Raw genomic sequence first — 26,146 nt, 5'->3', positions numbered from 1 at the left:
GTCATGTTCAATCATGCAAGTGCGAGGGGCGTGCGCCTTTATGCACACATCATCTCAGGGACTATTCATCTGTGATGGATTGGAATCTAACAGCTCTCTATAAATGTCCTGGAGGGGACAACACAGAGAAGTGGCCGGTGTTATTATTGCACTCTAGTATTTACATGGTAGGGGAATATAATTCAAGCGCATAGCTGTTTATTCAAATAATTCAACTACGAAGCAGTAATTTTCAGAGTGCATTTCATGATTTTTGAGACTGTGACCAAGGTTTTTTTTTGTTTTTGTTTTTTTTCTTTCTCGTTTAGACTTTTAGACTTTTGGGGACGAAGTACTTGTTGGAAAAAAAAGACTATTATCTATGTGTGTTGGATCATAATTCATATATATATTTGTGTCTTAAAATATGAAAATTATTTGTTCTAAAGTCCAATTTAATGTTGACTAATCAAATTTCATTATTTCCTTAATCTTGTACTTTTGCTTAACCTTTGTGTTTATTTATATATATATTTATTTTGTTTTCCTTATCATGCTAGGAAATGATGGAGAAACATGAAAATACACTAAAAAGTCAACCTTAGCACATTTTCTTATTCTGTCTAAGAGAAAGCGAGCTAGACAACGAAGGAGGGTCGGCAGCTTGAACAGACGAACTTCAAATGAATTGAAACTTTTCAGATCTATTCTAGACATCCTAAGGATCATTTCTTATTAAGAGTGCAAGAGCTATTTCGGAGTGGAAGGCCTTCAAAAGATCGGTCCAAGTTTCTGACTAAAAGACAAAAACGGCAAAACAGGACATGTATTGATTCCGGCAGCATTTCCGGCCAAACCACGATGAAATAAGCTATGAAATTTTACCAGAATGATCTACACTTATCAAGGAACATTTGGTATGAAGAAGTCGAAGGCCAATTCCAAAGTCTAGGTGGAGATTCAATTAAAGGAAGCTTCAGAAACATAAAACAAAGTCAAAACATGGCAGTTTGGCCTAAAACCTTCTTTAGGAGGATTTCTTGTGCATTTTTGGAAGGTCTATGATGTTGAAATTATCAAGGAGAGCCCTAGAAAAATCCTACAAGACTATGACAAGATTAATCCATCATATTATTTTTTGGATAATAGGCATCCTTTGCATACATTCTCTCTCATGTTTGTCACCTTGACTTTGGTGACCCAATGCCACTCCAACACTCTTCATTTTCATGCTTCCCATGCAAAATAAAGAGAGCTAGCTGCTCCTCTCTTCTCCCTTAGTCATCTTTTCTACTCTACACTCTTATAGCTCATCATTACTTCCCTCTTTTTACTCAATCTCTTCCATACCATTTCCCCTTATTTTAGGATCTATTACCACTCTCATATTCCATTTCCATGCTTCTTACAATGCTTGAGCTGCTCCTTTTGCTTCCATTCATCATTTTACTCCTGTTTCTCTTCTCTATATAAGCATTCCTTCATCACACTCTTAAGGCATCACCCATTCCACCCCAATACATCTTCTTTCTCTCTTCATCTCTTTCATAAAACCTCCATATCCACCTCCCAAAATCCAAACCCACAATACCCAATCTACTCCATCTCCTCCATCATCACCACCACAACTACCATCTTCCACCATCATAAACTCAATCACCACCACTACTACTCCATCACTACCACTAAAAGTCAGCCAAAGGAGTATCATATCTTCATCACCATTCCATTCATCATTACCATCAAGAAGTTCATCATCCATCCATTCCACCATCAAGGAGGATTCAAGGAGCATTGAAGGAGGAAAATGAAGGAGAAGCTACCCATTGATTTGTCAAGCTTCAACTAGTTATTTCTTCCCTTAACTCTTTAATCTACCTTGATTTACTTTATAGATTTGATGCCAATTTGTATGACTATGAGTGAGTAGTTACTTTGTTGGGGCTAGGTTGAAAGCCCTAGCCAAACTTGAATGAATTGATGTTTTAATTTACATTTGATGTTATTTGTGATTTTCATCTTCATATGCTAATTCAAGAAGTGAATACATTCATTCAAACTTAACTACTTTGAATGTGTTGTGTTTGTCATCTCATGAAAAAAATGTTTAGGGAGTAGTTAACCTTGAGCATTGATAGCATGATAGCATCTTCTATGTGCATATGAAGGTTGTGAGTTAAAATCACATAGATCTAGGATTGGTTTGAGTGCATGATTATCTAAACTCAAAGCTTTATGCATCTAGGAACAATGAATTGAGACTTAACCGGTAATATGAATTGTTGTTAGGTAGTTAATTCTAGACTTGTTCGGTTGGAATTGATAACATTAAAGGAGTTTAAGCCTTTGTAGTCTTATCCGGATACAAAGAGGGTAATTGGGAAATTTGTTAGATCAAATATGGACTTAACACATATCATCATCAATTACCATCATAAAGTAATTGATGATTTAGCTAAATGTCAAACCTAGTTTAACATGGATACAAACTATAAATCAATACTTGTAACTTAATGAAGCAGTGTATCTATTCATTAAGGTAAGTAATCCTATTCTTAGTCTGCAAGAAAGACTACAATGAAATGTTACATTAAGAATCTAACTAGGAAACCTAAACCGATATGGATAGCTTTAATGGGAAGCTTCTTGATGTTTAAGTCACCTATATATATACAGATGAATTGGTCCCTGATTACTACCGACGTTTTGCATATTGTTCTGTCCATTGAGAAGCAAGTTGGTAAGTAACAGAAGGCCATATTCAGTGTTCGTGGTTGCAGCATAAGATGGAATCCATGCCAGTGATTGCTGAAGGTAAGCCTTAATCCCTTTTATGATTGTGTGCATATGTTGTGAGCATGTATATGGTTTTACAAAATTAGAATAGCATCACTTGTATTTGAACTTCAATACTTACAAGGGAGGTTAGTGGTAGACAATTCAACCCCTAACTTCATCCATTATATTACTAGTTTAGTTTAGAATAGTTTAGTTTACATTTGAGCATTTAATTTAATTTGGTTCACCACTCTATCCAACAAATAATCTCACTACCACCACAATGCACATACTCACCATGAGCCTAGATTTCTTGTGAATTTAGGTTTTTGATTGTACATTTGCATATTCTAGCTCTCCTTAGGTTAACACCCTAGCTAGTGAAAGGAATCCAATTCTCGTGAGTTCGACAACCTTTCTTAAATCCCTATACTATTACTTGTAAGGACATTTGAGGGTGGCTATTTGGCTAACAATGTTTTTTAGAGAATTGATATTTGAGAGAAAATTGTTGTGTGTTCTCATTAATAATAGAGGCCTCTTCATATAGAGGATTACAATGCATAGAATCTGAATTGTACAAGAAAAGGTAATCATACAATGAATGAATATCTCTAGATTCTTCTAATTAAACTCTATTACCACTAGGTCAAGTAACCTAGAGTTTGGGCCAAATACAAAATAGAGATTTACTTAAACACTCCCCCTTGTGTTGCCCAAACACGGTGCTTCTCTCGACGCCTCGCTAAAAACCTTGCCAAGTAACAAAAATCCAGTAGGACAAAAATAACCTTGGTCAAAGGGGAAAAAGAGCACAACACACCCTTCATGCTTCAAGACTAACATGTAGACATCTCCCCATGATGTCTGTGCCTCCTCCTGATGATTACGATCATGGAAGTTTAGATAATTTTCGCAAGCCAATTCTTGCCACATGTTTCTCGAACGTGGATTTAGGCAATGACTTAATAAACAAGTCTGCCACATTGTCCTCAGATCTAACCTGGTTTACTTTGATCTTGAGAAGCTTCTGTTGTTACTAATTGTAGAAGAATTTAAGCGATAAATGCTTAGTGTTGTCGCCTTTGATGTAGCCTCGCTTCATTTGTTCAACGCAAGCAGTATTATCCTCATAAATGCTCGTTGGCTTATCTGTGGTGCACTTCAGACCACAATTGCTTCAAATATGCGTAACTATGGATCGAAGCCATATACATTCACGAACTGCTTCGTGAAGAGCAATAATCTCTGCATGATTCGAAAAGGTAGCGACTAAGGTCTGCTTTGTAGACCTCCAAGATATTGCGGTCTTTCCCATGGTGAATATATAGCCAGTTTGGGAGCTACCTTTGTGTGGGTCAGAGAGGTACCCAGCATCAGCAAAACCTTCCAAAACACTTATATCATTTTGGGATAGGGAGAGGGAACGCAATCCACCATATGTGGCATCCCTGCCATTTGATGGATCCATCGTCTCTCTGTAGGGATAGAACAAGCCCATATCTATCGTACCACTTAGGTATCGAAAGATATCTTTACCACCAGTCTAATGGCGTCGTGTTTGCACAAAGCTATATCTAGCTAGCAAGTTCACAGCGAATAAGATGTTCGGTCTTGTGCACTGTGCTAAGTACAATAATGCGCCTATTGCACTTAAGTATGGCACTTATGCCTCTAGCACTTCTTCACCCTCATCTTTTGGATGGAATGGATCATTCTTTGGATCAAGACTACGGATGACCATTGGGGTGCTTGAAGGCTTAATCTTGTTAGTGTTGAAACGCCTAAACATCTTTTGGGTATAAGCTGATTGATGAATCAGGATACCATCTTTACGGTGCTCAAGTTTTAAACCGAGGCAAAACCGTGTTCTCCCAAGATTTTTCATCTCAAACTCGGATTTCAAGTGTTAAACGGTTTCCCTTAACTCTTTAAGGGTGCCAATTATGTTCATGTTATCGACATAAACAGCCACTATTGCAAATCTAGAACTTGTCATTTTTATGAACACACATGGGCATAGTTCATTGTTGACATATCTCTTACCAATCAATTAGTCACTAAGACGGTTATACCACATCCGTCCGGATTGCTTCAATCCATATAGTGAGTGTTTCAACCTTATTAAAAACGAGCTCTGTGGTTTAGAGCCACTTGATTTGGGTAAATGAAGTCCATCAGGAACCTTCATGTATATTTCTGTATCTAGATCCCCATATAGATACGTAGTAACCATATCCATAAGTTGTATGTTCAATTTTTCAAAAACTACCAAACTGATAAGATAGCGGAACGTAATGACATCTATTACGAGAGAATATGTCTCCTCATAGTCGATTCCAAGGCGTTGTGAGAAGCCTTGCGCCACAAGGCGAGCTTTGTACCTTACAATCTTGTTTCTCTCATTATGTTTTCTAACGAATACCTATGTGTGACCAACTGGTTTGGTGTTGGGCGATATTGGTACAACTTTGCCAAATACCTTTCTTTTCTCTAGAGAATCAAGTTCTGTCTGGATCGCATCTTTCCATTTTGGACAATTGGCTCTACGTACGTTGGCATTCATCAATGGAGCGTGGTTGGATATCATCGGTCTCAGTAATCTCACGCGCTACGGAGTACTCGAATACATCATCAGCGATGATGAAGCTTCTTTCCCACGTCCCATGTACACTAGTATAATTTATAGAGATCTCTACCTTCTCAGGGAAAGGTTCTAACATTGAGGCGTCCCCCAAAGATGTCTCTTGGACATAACCATAATCCAGAACATTCTCATGGGATGGAGTTTGAGTATCGATGATCAAAGGATTTGTTTGTGCTTCATTCGCTCTCTTTCTAGGGAGAGTATCATTAGAATCGAATGGTCTACCGTGCTTCCTTGCAGGACCTACCGCCATAGAAGCCACATCATTGTCATTCTGGGTAATGGCGCCATCTCCTAATGTCACAGGAATGGCGTTATGTCCAGTGTTCGGGACATCAATCCTTGCAGGCACGTTTGCAGCAGGTATGTGTGATCTTGTTACTTTGGCAACATAAGAAAAAGCATCAGGCAGAGTGTCTGTTACGTTCTGGACCTAGATTATTCTTCGCACTTCAAGTTCGGACATTGCGGTATGGGGATCGAGATGAGACATAGTGAGGAAAGACCACGACAATTCCTGTCGTTCCTGTTGAACATCTGTGTTATTATCTCCCCCTAACGATGGGAAGACTGTCTCATCAAAGTGACAATCTACAAATCTAGCGGTAAAGAGATCGCCTGTCAAGGGTTCAAGATAGCGGACAATAGTTGGAGATTCATAGCCAACATAGATGCCTATTCGTCGTTATGGACCCATCTTAGTACGCTGTGGTGGCTTAATAGGCACATAAATGACACACCTAAAAATGCGTAAGTACGAGATATCAGGCTAGTACCCAGTCACTAGCTGTAACGTAGAGTAAGATTGGATTGCAGTGGGTTGTAGACGAATTAGCATCGCTGCATGCAATATTGCATATCCCTAAGCAGAAACAGGGAGATTGGTGCGCTTAACTAATGTCCGTGCTATCATATGTAGTCATTTGATAGCGGCTTCTGCGAGACCATTTTGGGTATGACCATGGGGAACTGGATGCTCTACATCAATATATCCCCAGTGACATGAAATAGTCATCGAAAGTTTTCGATGTAAACTCCCAGCATTATCAAGTCGAATTGACTTAATTGGATGGTCAGGGTAGTGAACCCATAGACCGATAATCTGGGCGATGAGTTTAGCATAAGCAGCATTTTGAGTGGACAATAGCGTGACATGTGACCAGCGTGTCGACGCATCAACCAATACCATAAAATACTTAAAAGGTCCGCATGATAGTTGAATTGGTCCACAGATATCCCCTTAGATTCTCTGTAAGAACGAAATGAGTATTTTGGGATCCTTTGCATAAGACATTCTCAGTCCTAATTTCCCTAAGGAACAGGCTTTGCAAAATGAGCGAGGGGCCTTAGAAGCAACCAATGAGTGTTTGGGCTGGGCCTGAGCGTCTGTAACGCTATTAGAAGTAAAATGTGTGACTACATCACCCATCATGGCGTTGGGATCATGGAAAGTGGCATCCATAGCGTCTTGACCATGGGGAGAATCATCCATGGCGTCATGACCATGGGGAGGAGCATCCATGGCGTCGTGGCCATGGTTGGCGCCATTTATGGCGGTGTCACAAGGGACTGGGGCGGCCCTATGGTGGCCCAGGATAGCTGCAGAGCCAGATGCTGCAGTGGCTGCTGTCTTACTAAGTGTGGGAATCAATTTTCGATTCTTGCTTCGTCTCACTCTAATGAATGGATGTCCGTGTGAAGTCTTTAGTATACAGAGCATCATATCGCCACCAAGATGTCCTAGTCGGTCATGCTGAAGTCAGTATGTGTCAGAATCCAAGAGATCTTCTCTTATGACGTTATTGGATTCAATAGGCAGAATGGTAGTGACATAAAGTCCACTAGATTGACACATAAGCTTTTCTAAGATGCGCTTTCGTCCGCAGTTATTAGAGGTAATTCAAAGGAATTTTTTTCCATTCTCATTATGAGTTTTCGCATGGAATCCGTTGGCTTTTATATCTTTAAAGCTCAATAAGGTTCGATTTGCCTTAAGAGCGTGGAGAGCTTCTGCGACTTAATCAAGGTGTCATTAGGCATTAGGAATTGGGTCATACCATGTCCTTGAACCAAACTTGATGGCCCAGTCATCGTAGTCACAGAGGAATATGTAGGCAACATCTCTAAGAATAATTGTCTTTGGCATAGAATGGTGTGCGTAGTTGCACTATCTGCAAGACATTATAGTTCACCAGAATCCATTCCTAGAAGAAAAGCTCGTAATTAAAAAGGAGTCATAAAGAAAAGACCTCAACTTTTATTAATAACCCAAATAGAATTACATCATTGTTTCTTTGACCAAAGAAAATCTAATCCAATAAACTAGCTAATGCAAAACAATGGTAGTTGTCTAACTTCTTAGTGTAATTCCAATGCAAATGTGACCAGGTGAGTAGAGAGATGTCGGTGGAGCGAGGCTCACTTAAGTACCACTTATCTCAAAACCTTCCTAGACATCACATCTACATTGAGTATGCCTACTTTGAAGAAAGATTAAACCATTGGCATCTACTACAAAAATAATATGGCAATTGCCTACATCTCTTAGAAAATAAAAAGGACTTAATCAAAATTGCCAGTTTCTTGGCCCTTGAAGTAGTCCACCCTAAGAGCGAGATCGTCCTCTTGATCCTCTTGCTCCATGTAGTGCGCCTCCCTTGCTTCACGATTTGCCTTGTATGCGTCTGCAACATTCTGGGATACTCTACATGCTTTTGCCCAATGTCCGGTTGATCCACATCGAAGACAAACATCATTATGGTCAGGCTCCCTTGATCGAGGCACATTTGGGGAACGATTTGGATGACCATTGCTCTTGGTGGCACCACCATGGACGGAGGCTCCACGGTTCTGTGCACGCATCTCTTGGCTATTTCCTTCCTCTTTAGGGCGAGAATATGGACCAGAACGTCCAGAATTGTCCCTACTCTTAGGGTTTCGCTCCTTGCGTCCTCCCTTGGGGGCGCAACTACAGTTAGACTCCGGAATTGACTTGGTTCCCACGGGTCTAGCATTATAGTTCTTCACAAGGATATTGTCGTGCCTCTTAGCTACGTTCATGGCACCAATAAGCTCATGAAACCTTGTGATACTTCCTGCATTCACATCAATCCGATAATTCTTAGAAATCATCAGTACAAAGACGGGGAAGGTAGAAAGAGTCTTCTAGATCAACATCGTATCAGTAATGGTTTTTCCACAAAACTCCATCAAAGACTTGATATAAAGGGCTTCCGAGTTATAGTCAAGTACAGACTTGAAATGACAAAAACGGAGGCTATGCCATCTCACTTTTAAATCAGGAAGCAGGGAGTCACAAACGTTGCCAAATCGCTGCTCAAGTTCCACCCATAGCTTTGTAGGGTTTTCCTCGTTGAGGTATTCACTTTAGAGTGCGTCATTCATGTGCCTTGTCATGAGAATGATGGCTTTGGCTTCATTTGCCTCTCTCGTTGCTTTATTTGCTTCAAAAGCAGCAGCTTGTTAAGGAGTAAGCACGTCCTGACTTGGCTCTTGGATGGTTTCCAGAAGTCCATCAGCCTTAAGATGTTGGCACACATCTCGGACCCACCTATGGTATCCTGCGCCAGTACTTGTCTCCAGTGGAACATAGTTCAACTTATTCAGGTTGCTCATCCTGAAAAACAACACAAGATTAGGGTTAGTTTCGGAGCGAAAAAGGCTACCATGAAAAACTATAAAATTTCTGAGTGTAGTCGCTTCCAAGAAAATAGGGATTTCTGAGCATAGTCGCTTCCAAGAAAATCTGGTTCCAAGAGGGGTTTGGATTAGATCGAAACAACGATGTATGTGGTCGATCATTTTTCTTCTCAACAAACTCTAATTAAGTTTGGAGGACTCTACAAGCTCCAAGCTTGGAGTGAGCACGAACCCCGGCCCCACAGTTCGGCTTTTGGTCTCCCCTATGAAGAAGAAAGGGGGGCTAGAAGAAGGGAGGTTGCAAGTCCCCGATAAAAAGAAGAGAAAATGAATTTAAAAACTCTAAAAAAAATGGGAACTTTTAGAAAAAATTACCTCGAAATAGGTCACTAGAAAATTTGTCCGGAAAAAGTCGTTGGAGCTGACGTGGCAGTCAGATGTGTTAGCCAAATCGCCACCCTTAAGTATAAGGGCCAAGTTATAGTGTAGGGATTATGAGTAGGGGATATCCTACCCAAGAGATTGGAAAATTCATCTCTAGCTAAGGAAAACCTAGAGGATGTTAGATGAATATGCAAATGTACAAGTCATAAACAAGAGCTCACAAGTGGACCAAAGTTTATGGTGAATATATGCAAGATGGTGTAGTGGTTTGATTTTTGGCTTTGAAAATGGTTTCGAATCTAATTAACACAAAATGAAACTTGAAATGTAAACTAAGTTATGTTAAACTAGATATGATAAAATGGATGGAAGTTAGAGCTTTTAGGTTGTTCACCATAGCCTCCCTTGCATGCATTGATGTTCAAACTATAAGTAATGCAATCTCAAATATCCAATTACCCTCTTACCATCCGGATAAGACTACTAAGGCCTAAACTCCTTTTATTTTATCAATTTTCACAGGATAAGTGCGAAACTAACTACCCAAGAACAAGTTATATTACCGGATAAGTATCAATTCCTTGCTCCTAGATGCATAAAGATTTGAGTTTAGATAATCAAGCAAGCAAACCAATCCTAGATCTAGGTGATTTTAACTCACTACCCTCACATACACACCTAGTGTGCTATCATGCTTTCAATGTCCAAATCTAGCTATTCTCTAAACATTGTTCATGTAATGACAAATGCAAAGTATTCAAATTAGCTATATTCAAATACAAGCATTCACTTCTTGAATTATCATGTGAAGATGATCATGGAAAATACATCAAATAAGACTCAAATATCAATTCATTACAAGTTTGGCTAGGGATTTCAACCCTAGCCCAAACAAACTAACTACTCACTCATAATCAAATACATAAGCTTCAACATGTTTATGAACATCAAACTAAAAAGTAGGGATAGAGAATGGACTAGTGATAATCAAGTTGAGGATGGTGTAGATGAACTCATGAAGGCATTGACATGGTGAAAATGGTGATGGTAATGGTGATGATGATTCCTCAAGTGATGCTAGACTTCTTTCTTTCTTCTTCAAAGGTTGATGATGAAATATGAGACATAGAGACGATCAAGTGGTGAAATGGTGGAGTAGTGAAGCTTTTTGTCTATGAAATGTAATGGGTAGATAAAAAAGATGATGAAGGTTGTGGTGGTGGTAATGGAGGTTATGAATTGATGGTAGTGGTGATAGAGGTTTTGTGGAGGAGATGTTAGTGGATTGTGTAGAGAATATAGAGAGAAAAAGATGTTATGGAGTGGTATGGGTGGTGCCTTAAGAGTGTAATAAATGGATGGTTATATAGAGAAGAGAGAGATGAGTAAAATGATGAATGGAAGCAAAAGGGAGCAGCTCTAGCATTGTAAGAAGCATGGAGGTGGAGTATGAGAGTGGTAATAGATCCTAAAAATAAGGGAAAGAGGTATGGAAGAGATGGAGTAAAAAGAGAGAAGTAATGATAATCTATGAGATTGTAGAGTACGAAAAAAATGACTTAGGAAAATAGAGGAGCAGCTGATCTCTTTGTTGTATATGGGAAACATGAAAATGAAGAGTGTTGGAGTGGTTTTGGCTTACCAAAGTCAAGGTGACAAGCATGAGAGAGAAAGTGTGCAAGGGATGCCTATTATCCAAAAGATAATACGATGGATTAATCTTGTCATATTCTTGTAAGATTCTTCTAGGGCTCTCCTTGATAATTTCAGCATCATAGATCTTTTAAAAATGCACAAGAAATCAGTCCAAAGAAGGTTCTAGGCCAAATTGCCATATTTTGACTTTGTTTTATGCTTCTGAAGCTTCCTTCAATTGAATCTCCACCGAGACTTCAGATTTGACCTTCGACTTCTTCATACCAAATATTCCTTGATAAGTGTAGATCATCCTAATAAAATTTTAGAGCTTAGTTCACCTTAGTTTGGCCGGAAAAGCTGCCGGAATCAGTACAGGTTAGGTTTGCAGTTTTTTCTCTCTCTTTTAGTCAGAAAATGGACCGATCTTTTGAAGGCCTTAAACTCTGAAATAGCTCTTGCACTCTTCGTAAGAAATCATCCTTAAGATGTCTATAATGGATATGGAAAGTTTTAACTCATTTGGAGTTCGTTTGTTCAGGCTGCCACCCGAGGGCTGGGTTTGCTTTGATCCTTCTGGGCTGGGCTAACAGGGACAAGGCAGAGAGAATCTGCAAGGCTGAAGGTCAGGCGGCGGTTCAGGGCTGAGGAACTTTTGGTGGGAGGTTCAGGGATTTTTAGGCAGGTTCCGATGGTGATTTTTCCTGTTCTCGGAATCTGGGGACGAGGCTCTGGTGTTGGTGAAGTATGGTTGTTGGAGGCGGAGAGGAAAGCCTTGGACCGGGCAAATGAATTTCTGTCTCTTCCGGAGGCCGGTTCGGTGTTTTTCCGGCCTGTTCTGGTGGTAGCGCTGCCGGTTTTGGACTCCTGGAGTTGAGAGCTTCAAGGTGGGAGGCGGTGGTTTCTGGGATTTGAAGGCTACGAATTTAGGGTTTCAGGGTTAGAGTTTCGTGCTGATAACGTGTTTTAGGGAATTGATATTTGAGGGAAAATTGCTGTGTTCTCATTGATAATAGAGACATCTTTATATAGAGAATTACAATGCATAAAATCTGAATTGTACAAGGAAATGTAATCATACAATGAATGAATATCTCTCGATTCTTCTAATTAAACCCTATTACCACTATGTCAAGTAACCTAAAGTTTGGGTCAAACACAAAATAGGTCAAGTAACCTAAAGTTAGGTCAAACACAAAATAGAGATTTACTTAAACACTATGAAATTTTATTGGCAAAACTTATTATTTTTTTTTCCTTAGAATGAAGTCAATCAATCGTTGGCTGCTCGGCTTTTTGTAGCTAGAACTCTCTACTGAATTTTTTTTGGTTCTAGATGTTGAACTGTCTGACCGAGTCATAACCGTAACTAGCTATGGATCATTCAAAGAGTAGAATTAGAGTAGTTTACGGTCTATGGGTTGAAAGCTTTATGGCTTTTGCCCTAGACTCGTAGTCATCATCAAATACATCTATAAACATTACTTGAGAATGCCTTTCAAAGGCTCTAGGTTTATTTATATCTTTAGTTTAGTTTTTATTGTGATAAGTTAGATTAACCTTAGCTTTTCACAAATCTAAACTTGTCATTATCAATTAGATTAACTTTTCAGAATAAGAGTAGCTTCATCGATAATGAAAACTAAATTAACTTTATATATATGAAGTAGCTCTAACTTCATCTAAACGATGTCTCTAGTTAGATTAACTTTACTATGAGCACCGTACCAAAATTCCAACATCTCTCACACCAATTTCGGACGAATTGAAGAAATATTTTTCAGTTCGACAAACTTTGATTAAAGAAAGAAAATAAAAAATATTGTGGGCCGAGTGTTATATTGAAGTCCAATCCCTTTGTGAAGCCCAAGCCCAATCCATTGGTAAAACCGTAAAACGTCTCCCTCCCTTTCGCTCTTTGCTGTCACAAGAAGCATTCACCATATGGCCATGACTTGGAAGCTCCTGAAGCAACTCCGACCACCACCGTACACGGCCACCGCCTCTACGAGCCTCCACCGCCCTCGATTTCTCAACTTCCAAAATGCCACTCGGCTCTTCTCCGATCAGCCTCCGCTGCCTCCTCCCTCCGGAGAGCCTCCGCCGATTCCACCGCCTCAAAACTCTCACTCTCCCTCGCCGTCGTCGCTGAACCAGGCAGAGCTCGCTAAGTTCGCCGCCATTGCCGGAACCTGGTGAGAGAAATTTCCTTTCAAGATTTCAATTTGTGCATTTAGCTTTGGTTTTGTGATCAAGAAGAAACAAATTCACCAAAGAATTGATGATTTTTATGGAAAAGGTGGGATTCTGAAGGACCGTTCAAACCTTTGCATGCGATGAATCCTACAAGGCTCGCCTTCATTCGCTCAACGCTGTGTCGTCATTTCAGGTAAAGTTACTATCTTTTCTGCTATAGTTATAAGTTTAGTGAATATCAAAAATCAGTAGAATTGGTTAAAGAACCTTACTTTCAAACATTCACCAGGAGTTAATAGGAATGTGATGCTTTCGTGTTTCTTATTTTCGTATGTGTTTCTGATATCAGGAGGGATCCATTATCTGCTAGGCCATTTGAAGGGCTCAAGTTTATTGATGTTGGCTGTGGTGGTGGAATTCTGTCTGAGGTATATTATGCATCATCTTTCTTTTCCGCTTTAACGCACAGCCATAGTTTCAAATTAGTCATTTATGCATTTTGGCAATGGGGATCAAATGGTGTTGTCTGGCTGAACTTGTCTATGGTAGATAAATTGTCGTCCATGATATTGGCAGCATTACTGTTGTCCTTTTAGGCATGTAACTTTATCAAAGATTTCTCTGCCTAGATGCATTATTTCTCTTTACGGCATATGAACCACTATGTTTCATTCCAATTAATCTACTTGTGTTTTGTTCGTCCATTATGTGTCATTCTTTTGGTTGAATATCTAAACTAGCTTGGATCAGTTCCTTTATTTATGGTTATTGTGTAACTGAACTGATGGTTTACCTGAAAACTGTATTTGGTCAAGGGGTGATGTTAATCTTTAACCTTCTTCAGCCTTTAGCACGCATGGGAGCTTCTGTGACTGGAGTTGATGCTGTTGAGAAAAATATCAAGATAGCTCGCCTTCATGCTGTATGGCCATTCTCTTGAACCATAACTCTTAATTTTATGGTTTGAGTAATTCTGGTGTTCAAGTGACTTTTCTGTACATTAGGATATTTCTAAACATTAATCATTCACACAGGACTTGGATCCGGTGACCTCAAGCATTGAATATCATTGCACAACAGCTGGTACTTTCTAATCTAGTTCATAGTCTGTTTAGCAAAGTTTCTGGTTATGTCAATTCTAGTGTGCATACAATTGTATTTAATCTCTTGCATAATTTTGGAATGCATGGCTATCCCCCATTAATGAACGCAAGTAGTGCCTCATTAAGTTGTTACCTATAATGTACTCAAATGTGGTAAAGTAATGAGTAATACCCAACTGATAACCACATGATATATGTGTACTGCTCAACATGTCACTATGATATAACTGCTATTGTGATTCTTTCTGTTCTCCTGTTTGGTATTAACTTTTAGTTTGTGGTGCTAAAAGTTCAAACTCTTTTGATATTCAAATATATACTGAACCTGATTTAGTAATTATATTTATGATTGCTATCATTTAGTATGTATTCTTTAGTTCCAGTACTTTTTTTTTTTTTTTTTCAAACTCAAGGCTTGTGTTTTTCAATCGTGCACAGAAAAACTAGTTGACGAGCAGAGGAGTTTTGATGCTGTGTTTGCTTTAGAGGTATGTTCTTGCATTTGCACACAATTATGTTTTTTTTTTATTGTATTCAGATCATCTTGGATTCATATCCATTTTTCGTTTAAATTGATTATTACTCTAGGTAATTGAGCACGTGGCGAATCCTGCTGAGTTCTGCAAATCTCTGTCTGCCTTAACTGTTCCTGATGGAGCTACTGTGATTTCAACTATTAACCGTTCTATGAGAGCATATGCTACTGCGATTATTGCTGCCGAGTATCTCCTCCACTGGGTATCTATTTATTCCTTCACGTCTACTGAAGTTGATTAACCATACAGCATCTATTGCTTTCCTTTAAATTGGTCATGCTTCATGTTGTGTTCTAGTCTTAAATGTAGTCCTTGATTGTTTGTGAATTTTCTGATTCTCTTTTTCTTACATTAAGGTATTACCATCTCATTACATTGCTATCATAGATACTTGTGTACTTGGTTATCTTAGAGATTCCCATAAAATAAGTGATATGTTGCTTTATTAGTTGGTGATCTTCACATTTAGAATATTCTCCTTCTCAATAACATCTATGATTCATCCATGCAAGTATTGAGTTTCCAAGAGAGCAATCAATATATCAAGAAAGCCCATTCTGTTTTGTTCTATTGACCCTTTTGCATAGTCATTCAAAAATGTTTCCTATTTCATTGGGTCTTTCGGACATGTGAGAAAAAGGACTTCAAAATATGTTGTCAATGAAACAATATCCACTTTTAAGTTTATAGCTTGGTTAATTGCAAGTAAAACATGTACTGAAGCTATAGAGATGTTCTATATGAAAGATGGACTCTTCTGTGCACACGTGTGTTATCCTCCAGTTGTAGGTTTTTCACTTGTAGATGACATTTTGACTTGATCTGAATTGATTCTTTTGCAGCTTCCTAAAGGTACACATCAATGGTCCAGTTTCCTTACCCCTGAAGAACTAGTCTTGATCCTGGAGCGTGCTTCTATTTCGGTAAGCCAAAACCCCTTTAATTGCCCGCTCTACTAATTTCTGCTACATATATGGCTACTTTTACTTGTACACTGTTGGTGAATCTCTGTTGCTGTTTTGTTGGTTTTGTCCAGGTCCAAGAGATGGCTGGATTTGCATACAACCCTTTGACAGGAAGATGGTCTATATCTGATGATGTTAGTGTAAACTTTATCGCTTATGGTACCAAAACAGAAACAGCCACTTTATAAATACAACGAAATCTTGTCCATGTTGTCTGAATGAAAATTCTTAAGTTAGTGTTCACCATGTTCCTCCCCTCTCCCCTCCATTATCTTTGGAGATTCTTAATCTAATGAGGAAGAAAGATGCAAGAGACAATTGTATACAAATCTGATCATATTGAACAATTATTAGCTGATATCACCCCTCATTACATTGCTTGCAAATCAGATGATCATTTCTATCTCGAGTGAATCTCGGGTTCTCGAACTGTAGTCATTACGTCGGCCGAGTTTTTATATCAGTGATAATGTTACTGTCGTCAAATTTGTTCACAAGGACAAAATTAGTTTGGTTAATATGGATCGGAAAAAATTTCTAGGAAAGTGAAAGCATCAAGATAATTGTATTATACTACGCGGATAATATTATCCGGCAAATACTTAGGTGGGGGTTTCCCCACCACGTGGCCTTACGGCCACCCAATCAGAAAAAAGGAAATTTTCCATCTCTTCCGAAACTGCCCCTGCTTCCTAAAGTGAAATACCCAAAACACCCCCGCTGCTGGGCAGTGATTGGCCCTCCCTACCACGTGTCGCGACGGGTGCCCCACGCAAGATCTTCTCATATTATCCACTCCTTTTGAGCTTCCCGAGAGGAACAAGTTGCCGCGTCACCTGGCGGGGCCCACTGATCATCACATTAATTTTCGCGCTACAATCTTTTCCGCTGGTTGTTGGCACGTTTTTACCGATCTCACATATGTACAAATCTGGGTGAAATTGCAACTGTAAAAATAATAAAACATATAAAACTAAAATCTGGTGTCACTGATCTGATCGACAAAGAAAGAAAGAAGAAGCAGAAACGTCTCTCTTCTCCTCTTTATAAGCAGCTGCTACGTGACGTTTTCAATTTGATTTATAGAAATAGTAACATGTCGAGTGAATTTCCGGTAAGAGCTCGTGGCCGCTTGGCCGTGCTTTCTGCCCACCTCGCCGCCGCAACCATCTCCGAGTCCTCGGAGCTCGAGCCTCAGTGCTTGTCCGCCCAGGTCCCGCCTCCGGCGAACCTCCGCGGCGCTTTGACCGTCGTTGACGAGAGGACCGGTAAGCGCTACCAGGTCCAGGTCTCCGAACAAGGAACCGTCAAGGCCACTGATCTCAAAAAGGTAAGAGTATCTGTTTTCGATTTTTCTGTTCTGGAAAGTAATTTAGGTGCGGAAATGGATTGGATTTGAGACTTAGGATTGGTTGTTGTGGATGGACAGATTAGTACGGGGAAGAATGATAAGGGGCTGAAGCTGTATGATCCGGGATATCTCAACACTGCGCCGGTTCGATCTTCGATTTGTTATATTGATGGAGATGAGGGGATTCTTAGGTACAGAGGGTATCCAATTGAGGAATTGGCTGAGAGTAGTACTTATTTGGAAGTGGCATATCTCCTCAGTAAGTTATCTCTTTAGAGAAATCACTATTATAGGCTGATATGTCACTTGTGTTTGTCATGTATTCAGTTTCGGTTTCGCTGATGATGATATTAATTTTCTTTTGTATTACCTTTTTTTTTCTTCTGCAGTGTATGGGAATTTGCCTTCTCAAAGCCAGTTAGCGGATTGGGAATTCGCTGTTACTCAGCATTCAGCTGTGCCGCAGGGGATTTTGGTGAGCTTGTCTTTTTTTGTTCTTATGGAAATTCAAAGAGTATTTAGGAAAGAATTTGAACTGTTTTCTGTGAATAACAGATTATGTTTAGAAATTAGGATTGCTTGTGCTAAATCAGTGATTATGCATAGAATCAATCATGAACCTGCCTGAGAGAGTGTTGACTTTTTTTTTTGGTAGGATATTATACAAGCAATACCTCATGATGCACATCCAATGGGTGTACTTGTCAGCGCAATGAGTGCTCTTTCTGTTTTTCACCCTGATGCCAATCCTGCCCTCAGAGTAAGTTTTTCTAGTATTATTGGTTCTGAGAATAACATGTTTATTTGTTATTGGACATGGTATGCAGTACATGATATAGATCAAAGCCAGTCCTTTGTTCTGCTGGGTGATGTTTTCAAGTTTTAGTTGCAACATCTTGCCTTCATAGGTTTAGGGATGTTACCTCATTAAAAAAGGATGTACTGGAGTTACTGATATTTTTCATGCGTTTTGGTGACTTTGTCCATAGGACATAGTGTAGCACATGGTAGGCCTGTGTTCTTCTGGGTGACATTTTCAAGTTTCAATTGCAGCATTTTGGTCCTTGTAGATTTAGAGATGTTACCTCATAAAAAGAAGAAGAATGATACCAAATTTACCAATACTTTGCTTGCATTTTGGTGGAAATCTTTGTTAAATAGAGGTGACAATTTGAGACTTTTGTCACATCTGATTGTATGCTTTTTGTCAATATAGGGGCAAGACCTTTACCAGTCCAAACAAGTGAGAGACAAACAAATTGCACGGATTCTTGGGAAGGTTTGTATGTTTTATTTTGATTCCTTCTTTTTTTTCTTTTTTTTTTTGGTGGCTTAGAAAATGTGGCTATACTAATCCAAGCTGCCATGCTTAGTTTTTACAACTTATGTAGCATATATATCTAGGTTCAATGCTGCATGCCTGTACTTCTGAGTCTCTGTTGGTAATTAGGAATCTATCATCTAAACTCATATTAAACTGAATTTATTTCCAGGCACCAACTATTGCAGCAGCAGCTTATTTGAGATTGGCAGGAAGACCCCCAGTTCTCCCATCTAACAACCTTTCTTATTCTGAGAACTTCTTATACATGCTAGACTCCTTGTATGTTAATGCTGGAATACCTTGTTCTTGTCGTCTTATATCTTTATAGTCAGTTTGTTAACTGTTTAAACTCTCTCCAGATTTTTTTTTTTTTTTCTTTTCTCTTTTTGCTGCTCTATTATAGAGTAGAAAAGCATTAGGTCATTTTTAATTTTTTGGTTTAGGTGAAAGCTATTTTGGAAATGTGAAATTTGGGTCCTCCAGTCCAATTAAGATATTCTTTTTGACAAACATGCAGGGGCGATAGAGCTTATAAACCAAATCCTCGCCTCGCCCGAGTATTGGACATTCTCTTCATACTCCATGCTGAACATGAGATGAATTGCTCAACGGCTGCTGCTCGGCATCTGGCGTCTAGGTAGGAATCTCAGACTTTGAACAAAATGAGGCCTCAGAAAATGCAACCTGAATAAAGTTTGGTTTTCTTTTATAACACATCTGGCTCTGTATTTGTAGTGGTGTGGATGTTTACACTGCCCTTTCCGGAGCTGTTGGAGCTCTATATGGTCCCCTTCATGGTGGAGCAAATGAGGTAATTGCTTGTATATTTCATTTTCTTACTTCAAAACAAAAATGATAAGTTGAAGTCCATTATGCACAGCATTGGAAGATTGGAATTTACAAGTTATTATGATGAGTGCTCTTCTGTTCATTATTTCCCTTGTGTTATTTCCAATTAGCATTTATCTGTTGTTGCATTGATTTGTGCAGGCTGTGCTTAAGATGCTAAGTGAAATTGGATCTGTTGAGAACATTCCAGAGTTCATTGAGGGTGTGAAGAGCAGGTATATGTGCTTATAGCTAACTGGTTAAGTAACTGGTGAAGGATTTGAGGTTGAAACCTAAAATGGAAATTTTTATCATTGAAACATTGTTTTCTATTTGTCCAGGAAGCGAAAGATGTCAGGTTTTGGGCATCGCGTGTACAAGAACTATGATCCTAGAGCAAAGGTCATAAGAAAGCTGGCAGATGAAGTATTCTCCATTGTTGGAAGGGATCCACTGATTGAGGTATATTTCTGATCTCCATTGAGTCTCCCCCAGGAAAGGAAGCGAGAGAAGGAGAGATAATCTGTAGTTATTGTAATCCTGTTAGGCTTTTGGTACTCATTGTTGATTATATTGAATAAACACCGTAAAGTCTGAGTGCAGTTATCTTTTGTCATTTGCAGGTTGCTGTTGCTTTGGAGAAAGCTGCACTATCTGACGAGTATTTTGTTAAGAGAAAGCTATATCCTAATGTTGATTTCTACTCTGGGTTGATATATAGGTACTTGTGCTTGCATAAAGATATTACGGTTTGTGTGTTTTCCTGTTTGTAACTGGTAAGAAAGTATTGACTTCTTGTTAAACAGGGCAATGGGATTTCCAACGGAGTTCTTCCCAGTTTTATTTGCAATCCCTAGAATGGCTGGTTACTTGGCACACTGGAGAGAATCCCTGGATGATCCTGATACTAAGATTATGAGGCCCGCACAGGTTAGTTCAAATCTGTGTTCAGGCATCTGGAATATCATTCCTTTTTTTTTTTTTTTTTTTTTTTTTTTTGTCTCTCTCCTCGGGTGTTTGTAAATGAATTTAAGTGTCCAAATCATTAGCACTTCAATGAGGAATCTGCTATGTTTCTGGTCATTCTGTTTCTGAGCTTTTCCCATCTTTCTGTAATTTAGGTATATGTTGGGGAGTGGCTGCGGCACTATATGCCATTGAAAGAACGGATAGTGAGCACTGATGTAGACAAACTGTCTCAAGTTTCTGTTTCAAACGCCTCCAAGCGTCGTTTGTCTGGATCTGGAGTTTAGGTCTTCAATTATCCCATGTAAAACATCACAGAGAAAAGAAAATAAGTTTCATGAGAACTTATGCCTACGGTCAAAGCAGAATGGTTGGAGACACCTAGGTTAGGTTTCATTTAGCTTAAATAAGCAGACCTTGGTGTCTATATTTGTATTCGTGAATGTTTGTCACTCATCTGCTGTTAGATTATGGTTCTGTTCTCAGCTCAAATGAATATTTAGTTATGCCTTGACGGCTTTTAATATATGTTTCGTCCATTTTGTGTTCTGTGTTTGTGGGTGATTACCGAGTACCCAATGTGAACCAATAATTATGCTCTAGTAAACATATTAGTTCTTAAAAAGACAAAATGCATTACTGCTTGAGGACAAATCTATATTATTCAATTATTCTAATCGAACGTCATCTTGAAGAATCATGGTTTTGCAGAGACATATAATCAATCAATCACGTTAGCACTTACAGAAGATTGGTTGAAGTATGAAGGCATGATTGAGTGTATTATTTTCATCGGTTACTAACACCTAAATGCTAAACCTAGATCTTTCTTTCATCTCGACTCCTCGAAAATGTTTTGGCTCTTCTATTTTTGCCGGGGTTTTCACCTTTGGAGAAGGTGCATTGTGCTTTGCCTAAAAAAGAAGAAGAAAAGAGAATGTATGTTGTGTGTTTTCAATTACGGTTTCCTGATTGTGAGATAGAAGGCAACTCCTTAGCGCTTATCAATTGCATTTTTGAGAACATTGTCAACTTCGTAACGTATTGAATAATTTGTTGACGTCATTCTTAACATTCTTAAGCTAGTTGAATCCTTGTCTTAGATTTCGTTGGCATGTTTTCCATGAAGCAAGTCTCACTACCGCTGCAATGGCCTCTTCGAGGTATTTCCATCCGAGCTTTCAACCTCTATATTTTTAGAAATATAATCTTCTATTTCTCGATATCTCTCGTTTAGTTTGTTAATTTCTTATTTCTAAAAGAAATATCCCAAGAAATAAAACAAAGAACACTGGCACAGCTCACCTTCTTGAATCTTGGTCGACTGTTACAGTTTTCTCGACTAATGGAGCTCACCGAGCTCATCGATTGATTTTCTATACAAATTTTATCTCACATTATTTTCAACATACAAAATTTCAACAAGGTACGTAACACTTTATTTACAATATTACCTGACCGCCTCTGACATTGTCTTTTTCCTAATTTTTTATATAATTTCTTTTGACGGTAGCTAATTAAAGCGGGAGGTCTGCACGTTGGCACGAGACAACCGGACACACTGAAACCGGACCCTCTTTTAACAACCCGACCCAATACAAACACACCTCAAAATCAATTACCAGAGAAGAAGCTTCTTCTTTAGCGACAAAACATCAAAAATTCACATACGTTTTAGATTTAAACTCTCTCTTACTCACTCACCGCCGGCGAGTTTCCGGGCCGGAGAGTCCTCTCCTCCCCTTACTATCACTGAAGCCGATCACACCAGGTTCAATTTCTGATCTGTATTCTTATTCGCGTTTTCTTTCTCTTGTTTTTTATTTTTACTCTGGTTTGGATCAACAATTTCTTTTCCCTAAATCTGTTTTCTCCGAAAGACGCTTCATTTGTAATTGTGTGTTGTTTGCTGGGACAACTATGGAATCGAGTGAAAACCAGAATTCGGGATTCGATAAGAAACAAAATTTGAACCCGATCTCAGTTTTTTACCGTCACACAGAGCTGTGTGTATTGGGCATAGTTGATTACAGATTAGGTTAAGTGCTTAGTGTTGTCGATGGTTCTTGTAATTTTCTGCAAATGCGATGCAGTGAAACATAGTTGATTCCATCGACTAAAAATTGATCATGTTCTAAATGCTGGTTCTGGTGGTGATCATATTTTTGTAGTTTGGAATTGGATTTTTGAGATATTGTAAGGTTCCGTAAATGTGCTATACTTAATGAGGAATCGAAGGAAACTTTGTGGGGATGAGCCTGACCCTGATCTTGAGATAAAAGGTTATTTGCATTGTTGGGTATATGTTTATTTCGAGTTTAGAGAGCTTTCTGTTCTTGGAATTCTCTTGTTTACTTCCATCATGCAGAGGCTGTGGCATGTTGCGATTGTCGTTAAATAGCCCATCTTACTGGTGGAAGAAAACGAGTTCTTATTGGTGCTTGTATATGTTGTATGTGGGAATTTAAGGATGGTCTATAGGCAACAAAGTGTGTAGAATTTTAAGGTTGTTATGGGTTGGATATGTTGCATATCTTTAAAGTAGAATGTCAAAAGGGCTTCATGTTTTTCAGAAGTTTTACTTCATTATTTAATTATGGTAAGTTCGTCAAACTGGATTAGAAAGTAAAGAGATTTGTGTTTGGTGCCTTCTGAGCTATACCAATATTTCCTTACATTTGGTTATGGCTAATTGAATTTTTGTTCTTTTCACTAATCCTGATTACATTCATTCTTATTTAGATCTTTGAAAACATGTCTGGGCAAAGCCAGCGTTTGAATGTGGTTCCTACTGTTACAATGCTTGGAATTATGAAAGCTCGTCTTGTTGGTGCGACGAGAGGCCATGCTCTCCTCAAGAAGAAGAGTGATGCTCTAACTGTTCAGTTTCGTGCCATTCTTAAAAAGATTGTGTCAACCAAAGAATCAATGGGAGATATTATGAAAACCTCCTCCTTCGCCCTTACTGAAGCCAAGTATGTTGCTGGTGAGAACATCAAACACATTGTTCTTGAGAATGTCAACACTGCCTCTCTTAAAGTTCGATCAAAGCAAGAGAATGTTGCTGGTGTAAAGCTCCCAAAATTTGAATACTTTACTGAAGGTGAGACCAAGAACGACCTCACTGGATTGGCCAGAGGTGGACAACAGGTTCAACTGTGCAAGGCTGCTTATGTGAAAGCAATTGAGGTTCTTGTGGAGCTTGCTTCACTTCAAACATCATTTTTAACCCTTGATGAAGCAATCAAGAGCACAAATCGCAGGGTCAATGCTCTGGAGAATGTGGTGAAGCCTAGGTTGGAGAATACAATAACTTATATCAAGGGGGAGTTGGATGAGCTGGAAAGGGAGGACTTCTTCAGGTTAAAGAAGATACAGGGATTTAAGAAGAGGGAAATTGAGAGACAGATGGCAGCTGCTAAGAACTTCTCAGACGACCAGGCTGCAGAAGTTATGTCTTTAAAGAAGGGTATTTCACTAAATTCAGCTCAAAATTTGTTGTCTGGAGGTATGGGAAAGGACGAGGATATCATTTTCTGAATTGGGATGCTAGCTTTATATGTTGGTTCTTAGAATGTGTGATTCTGGCTGTGCTTCTTGTTGTTAAGAGGTAAATTTCTATTATTATTTAGCTGGACAGTCTTTTATGTACTGAATAAAAGCTCCATCTCTCTAATGTATGTTTCTCTTTATTTTGTATTATTTGTCAGTAAACTTCATCAGTGCGAGGTTTTGATTTTGTTGCCTGGAAGGTCTTTGGTTTATTTACATATATTAATATTAGGACAACATTGCTGTCTGACTCACTTCGCGATATTGCAATGACATGTGTGCTTTGCATATGAAGTTGCTTATACATTTTAGGTAGAAATGGGTTTCTATACAATGTGGAGGAAGGTCTACGTACATTGTATAGATCATTCAAAATCAAAAACAAAGAACAAATTGGTTTTGTGTACCTGTGGAGAGCATGACAGGAAATGACGCTTCCATTGTTAAGCCAAGCCTTGTTTCCTTTTTGCTTCGGTTACCATGATCCATGCAATAAATTATGCTCAATTTCTTTATTGTTGAAAGATATCGACATAATGTGTTCTAAGTATTCAATTGTAATAAGAATGTGTAATAAGAATTAGGGTTTAGAGTTGTAATAAGAATGTGTTCTAAGTATTCAATTGTAATCAGATTTTATTACCTTTTTGGGTACCTTGTAACTCTCTATTTAAAGGGCTCCTATTATAAATAATTTCTCCTACAATACGTTATCAGCACGAGTTTCTAGCCCTAGCTTCGAAAAGAAAAAAACGTAGACTTGTTCTTTCTCTTCTGCCGCCCTAAACAAAAAAAAAAAAATTCTTCTCTTCCGGCCGCACAGACCGGCCTCGTCCAGCCCCAAGGATCGGCGTCGTCTTCTCCAGGCCATCTTCTCAGCCAGCCCTCCTTAGCCTGACCCCGATCCTACCGATCGATCCCAGCACACTACTGCGCCTCATCCGCCCCGACCTACAGCGCAGCCCAGTCCTTCTTCCGACCACCAAATCCTTCACGATCGGCCTCCCTCTCCAGGTCGCCTTCCTCCACCGCGTCCTCGTTAGTCCACCGTGGCAGCACCCATCTGGGCTCTCCACTGTCGCAGCACCCACATCGGCGACGACGTAGCAGCCCACTCATCCCGGCACCCTCCAGCAGACCTGAACGTAGAAGGAGGAGGGAGAAGGAGTGGACCCAGAGGAAAGAAAGAAGAAGAAGACCGAAGGAAAAGAAAGAAGAAAAAAAAAGAAAAAGAACAAGAAAAAAAAACAGAGAAGGGACCCGACCCAAGAAAAAAAAGAGAAAAAAAAAAGAGAGGGGACCCGGCCGGCCCAGAAAAAAAAAGAAAGAAAGAAAAAAAAGAGAAAGAAGGAAGAAGAAAATGATAGGAAAGCCCAAAGAACAGACGGCCCAGAAAGAAAAAAAAACGCGCCTGCTCTAACACGCGCTTGTCCTCAAGCCAAGAACCATCACATAAGTTTTTGTGAATTAAAGTTGTTGTTTTCATGTATTTTACATTATTTTATTTTATGCAGAATATTGGAATATATGTTGCCAAATGATTTTGAGTATTTAACAAAGCGGAATTGTGAGGATTCACGCTTATGAACTAAGAGTGTTCGTATGAACTAAGAGTGTTCATAATTAAACGAACTAAGAGCATTTGTATGAACTAAGAGTGTTCATAATGCTTGGACTAAGAGCGTCCACAAGCATCAAATTGTGACCATATTAAAACATGGTCTAATCCAAAAGAGATTCTTGGAAATTGATTTCTTGGTAGCATAGCTCGGAAATCTTAATTGTTTTTAGTTTTCGTGGAAGTTTAACTCCGAAACTAATATATTTCTCTTCTTATTTTCAGGATGTCGAATGAACCTAGGCTCGACTTTCCCATGCTTGATTCAACAGGCTCGGATTACCACAGTTGGGTAACAGATGTTGAGAACCATCTCACTTCAAAGGAATATTACCCATAATCCAGGCACCTAACCCGGATCTTGTGTTCATGCGAACACCTACAAAGCATGCTCAAGTAGTTATCTTGATGCGACGCCATATGGACAAGGCATTCAGATTGGAGTATATGTCGATCAAGAATGCAAGAGAGCTATGGGTAGCGCTAGAAGAGCGCTTTGGCAATGTCCAAGATTCCCTCCTCCCTGACTTGAAGGTTCAATGGAACAACCTGCACTTTGCTGATTTCAAGTCTGTTGCTGAATATAATTCAGAAGCTCTTCGCATACAGTCCATGTTGATGTTT

The 26,146-nt window shown here is 39.1% G+C and overlaps 3 protein-coding genes across 3 annotated transcripts; all 3 read left to right on the top strand.

The window, feature by feature from the left end:
- Positions 1-12,987: 12,987 nt before the first annotated feature.
- LOC112188555 (ubiquinone biosynthesis O-methyltransferase, mitochondrial) lies at positions 12,988-16,256 on the top strand. The gene is made up of 9 exons (XM_024327693.2): positions 12,988-13,278; positions 13,383-13,472; positions 13,629-13,707; positions 14,124-14,201; positions 14,314-14,362; positions 14,821-14,870; positions 14,971-15,120; positions 15,761-15,841; positions 15,955-16,256. The coding sequence occupies exons 1-9, from the start codon at positions 13,028-13,030 to the stop codon at positions 16,069-16,071; spliced, it is 945 nt and encodes a 314-aa protein (XP_024183461.1). The 5' UTR covers positions 12,988-13,027; the 3' UTR covers positions 16,072-16,256.
- A 622-nt stretch (positions 16,257-16,878) lies between these two features.
- Positions 16,879-20,903, top strand: LOC112190044 (citrate synthase, glyoxysomal). The gene is made up of 13 exons (XM_024329464.2): positions 16,879-17,213; positions 17,313-17,493; positions 17,624-17,709; positions 17,890-17,994; positions 18,451-18,513; positions 18,728-18,837; positions 19,076-19,195; positions 19,294-19,369; positions 19,549-19,622; positions 19,728-19,848; positions 20,010-20,107; positions 20,193-20,316; positions 20,508-20,903. Exons 1-13 carry the CDS (start codon positions 16,980-16,982, stop codon positions 20,637-20,639), a joined length of 1,524 nt encoding a protein of 507 aa, XP_024185232.1. The 5' UTR covers positions 16,879-16,979; the 3' UTR covers positions 20,640-20,903.
- A 1,034-nt stretch (positions 20,904-21,937) lies between these two features.
- Positions 21,938-24,103, top strand: LOC112188939 (V-type proton ATPase subunit D). The gene is made up of 2 exons (XM_024328181.2): positions 21,938-22,123; positions 23,095-24,103. The coding sequence occupies exon 2, from the start codon at positions 23,107-23,109 to the stop codon at positions 23,890-23,892; it is 786 nt and encodes a 261-aa protein (XP_024183949.1). The 5' UTR covers positions 21,938-22,123; positions 23,095-23,106; the 3' UTR covers positions 23,893-24,103.
- The last annotated feature ends 2,043 nt before the right edge of the window (positions 24,104-26,146 follow it).

Source organism: Rosa chinensis, chromosome 2 (genome assembly GCF_002994745.2).
Source record: "Rosa chinensis cultivar Old Blush chromosome 2, RchiOBHm-V2, whole genome shotgun sequence".
NCBI classification, from domain to species: Eukaryota; Viridiplantae; Streptophyta; class Magnoliopsida; order Rosales; family Rosaceae; genus Rosa; species Rosa chinensis.
This window is presented reverse-complemented; position numbering and strand designations above follow the sequence as displayed.

Coding starts and splice junctions, on each gene's coding strand:
- LOC112188555 (XM_024327693.2), top strand. CDS start 13,028: ATGGCCATGACTTGGAAGCTCCTGAAGCAACTCCGACCACCACCGTAC. Junction 14,202..14,313: donor AGATAGCTCGCCTTCATGCT/GTATGGCCATTC, acceptor TCATTCACACAG/GACTTGGATCCGGTGACCTC. Junction 14,363..14,820: donor ATATCATTGCACAACAGCTG/GTACTTTCTAAT, acceptor AATCGTGCACAG/AAAAACTAGTTGACGAGCAG.
- LOC112188939 (XM_024328181.2), top strand. CDS start 23,107: ATGTCTGGGCAAAGCCAGCGTTTGAATGTGGTTCCTACTGTTACAATG.
- LOC112190044 (XM_024329464.2), top strand. CDS start 16,980: ATGTCGAGTGAATTTCCGGTAAGAGCTCGTGGCCGCTTGGCCGTGCTT. Junction 17,214..17,312: donor AGGCCACTGATCTCAAAAAG/GTAAGAGTATCT, acceptor GTGGATGGACAG/ATTAGTACGGGGAAGAATGA. Junction 19,623..19,727: donor ATTGAGGGTGTGAAGAGCAG/GTATATGTGCTT, acceptor CTATTTGTCCAG/GAAGCGAAAGATGTCAGGTT.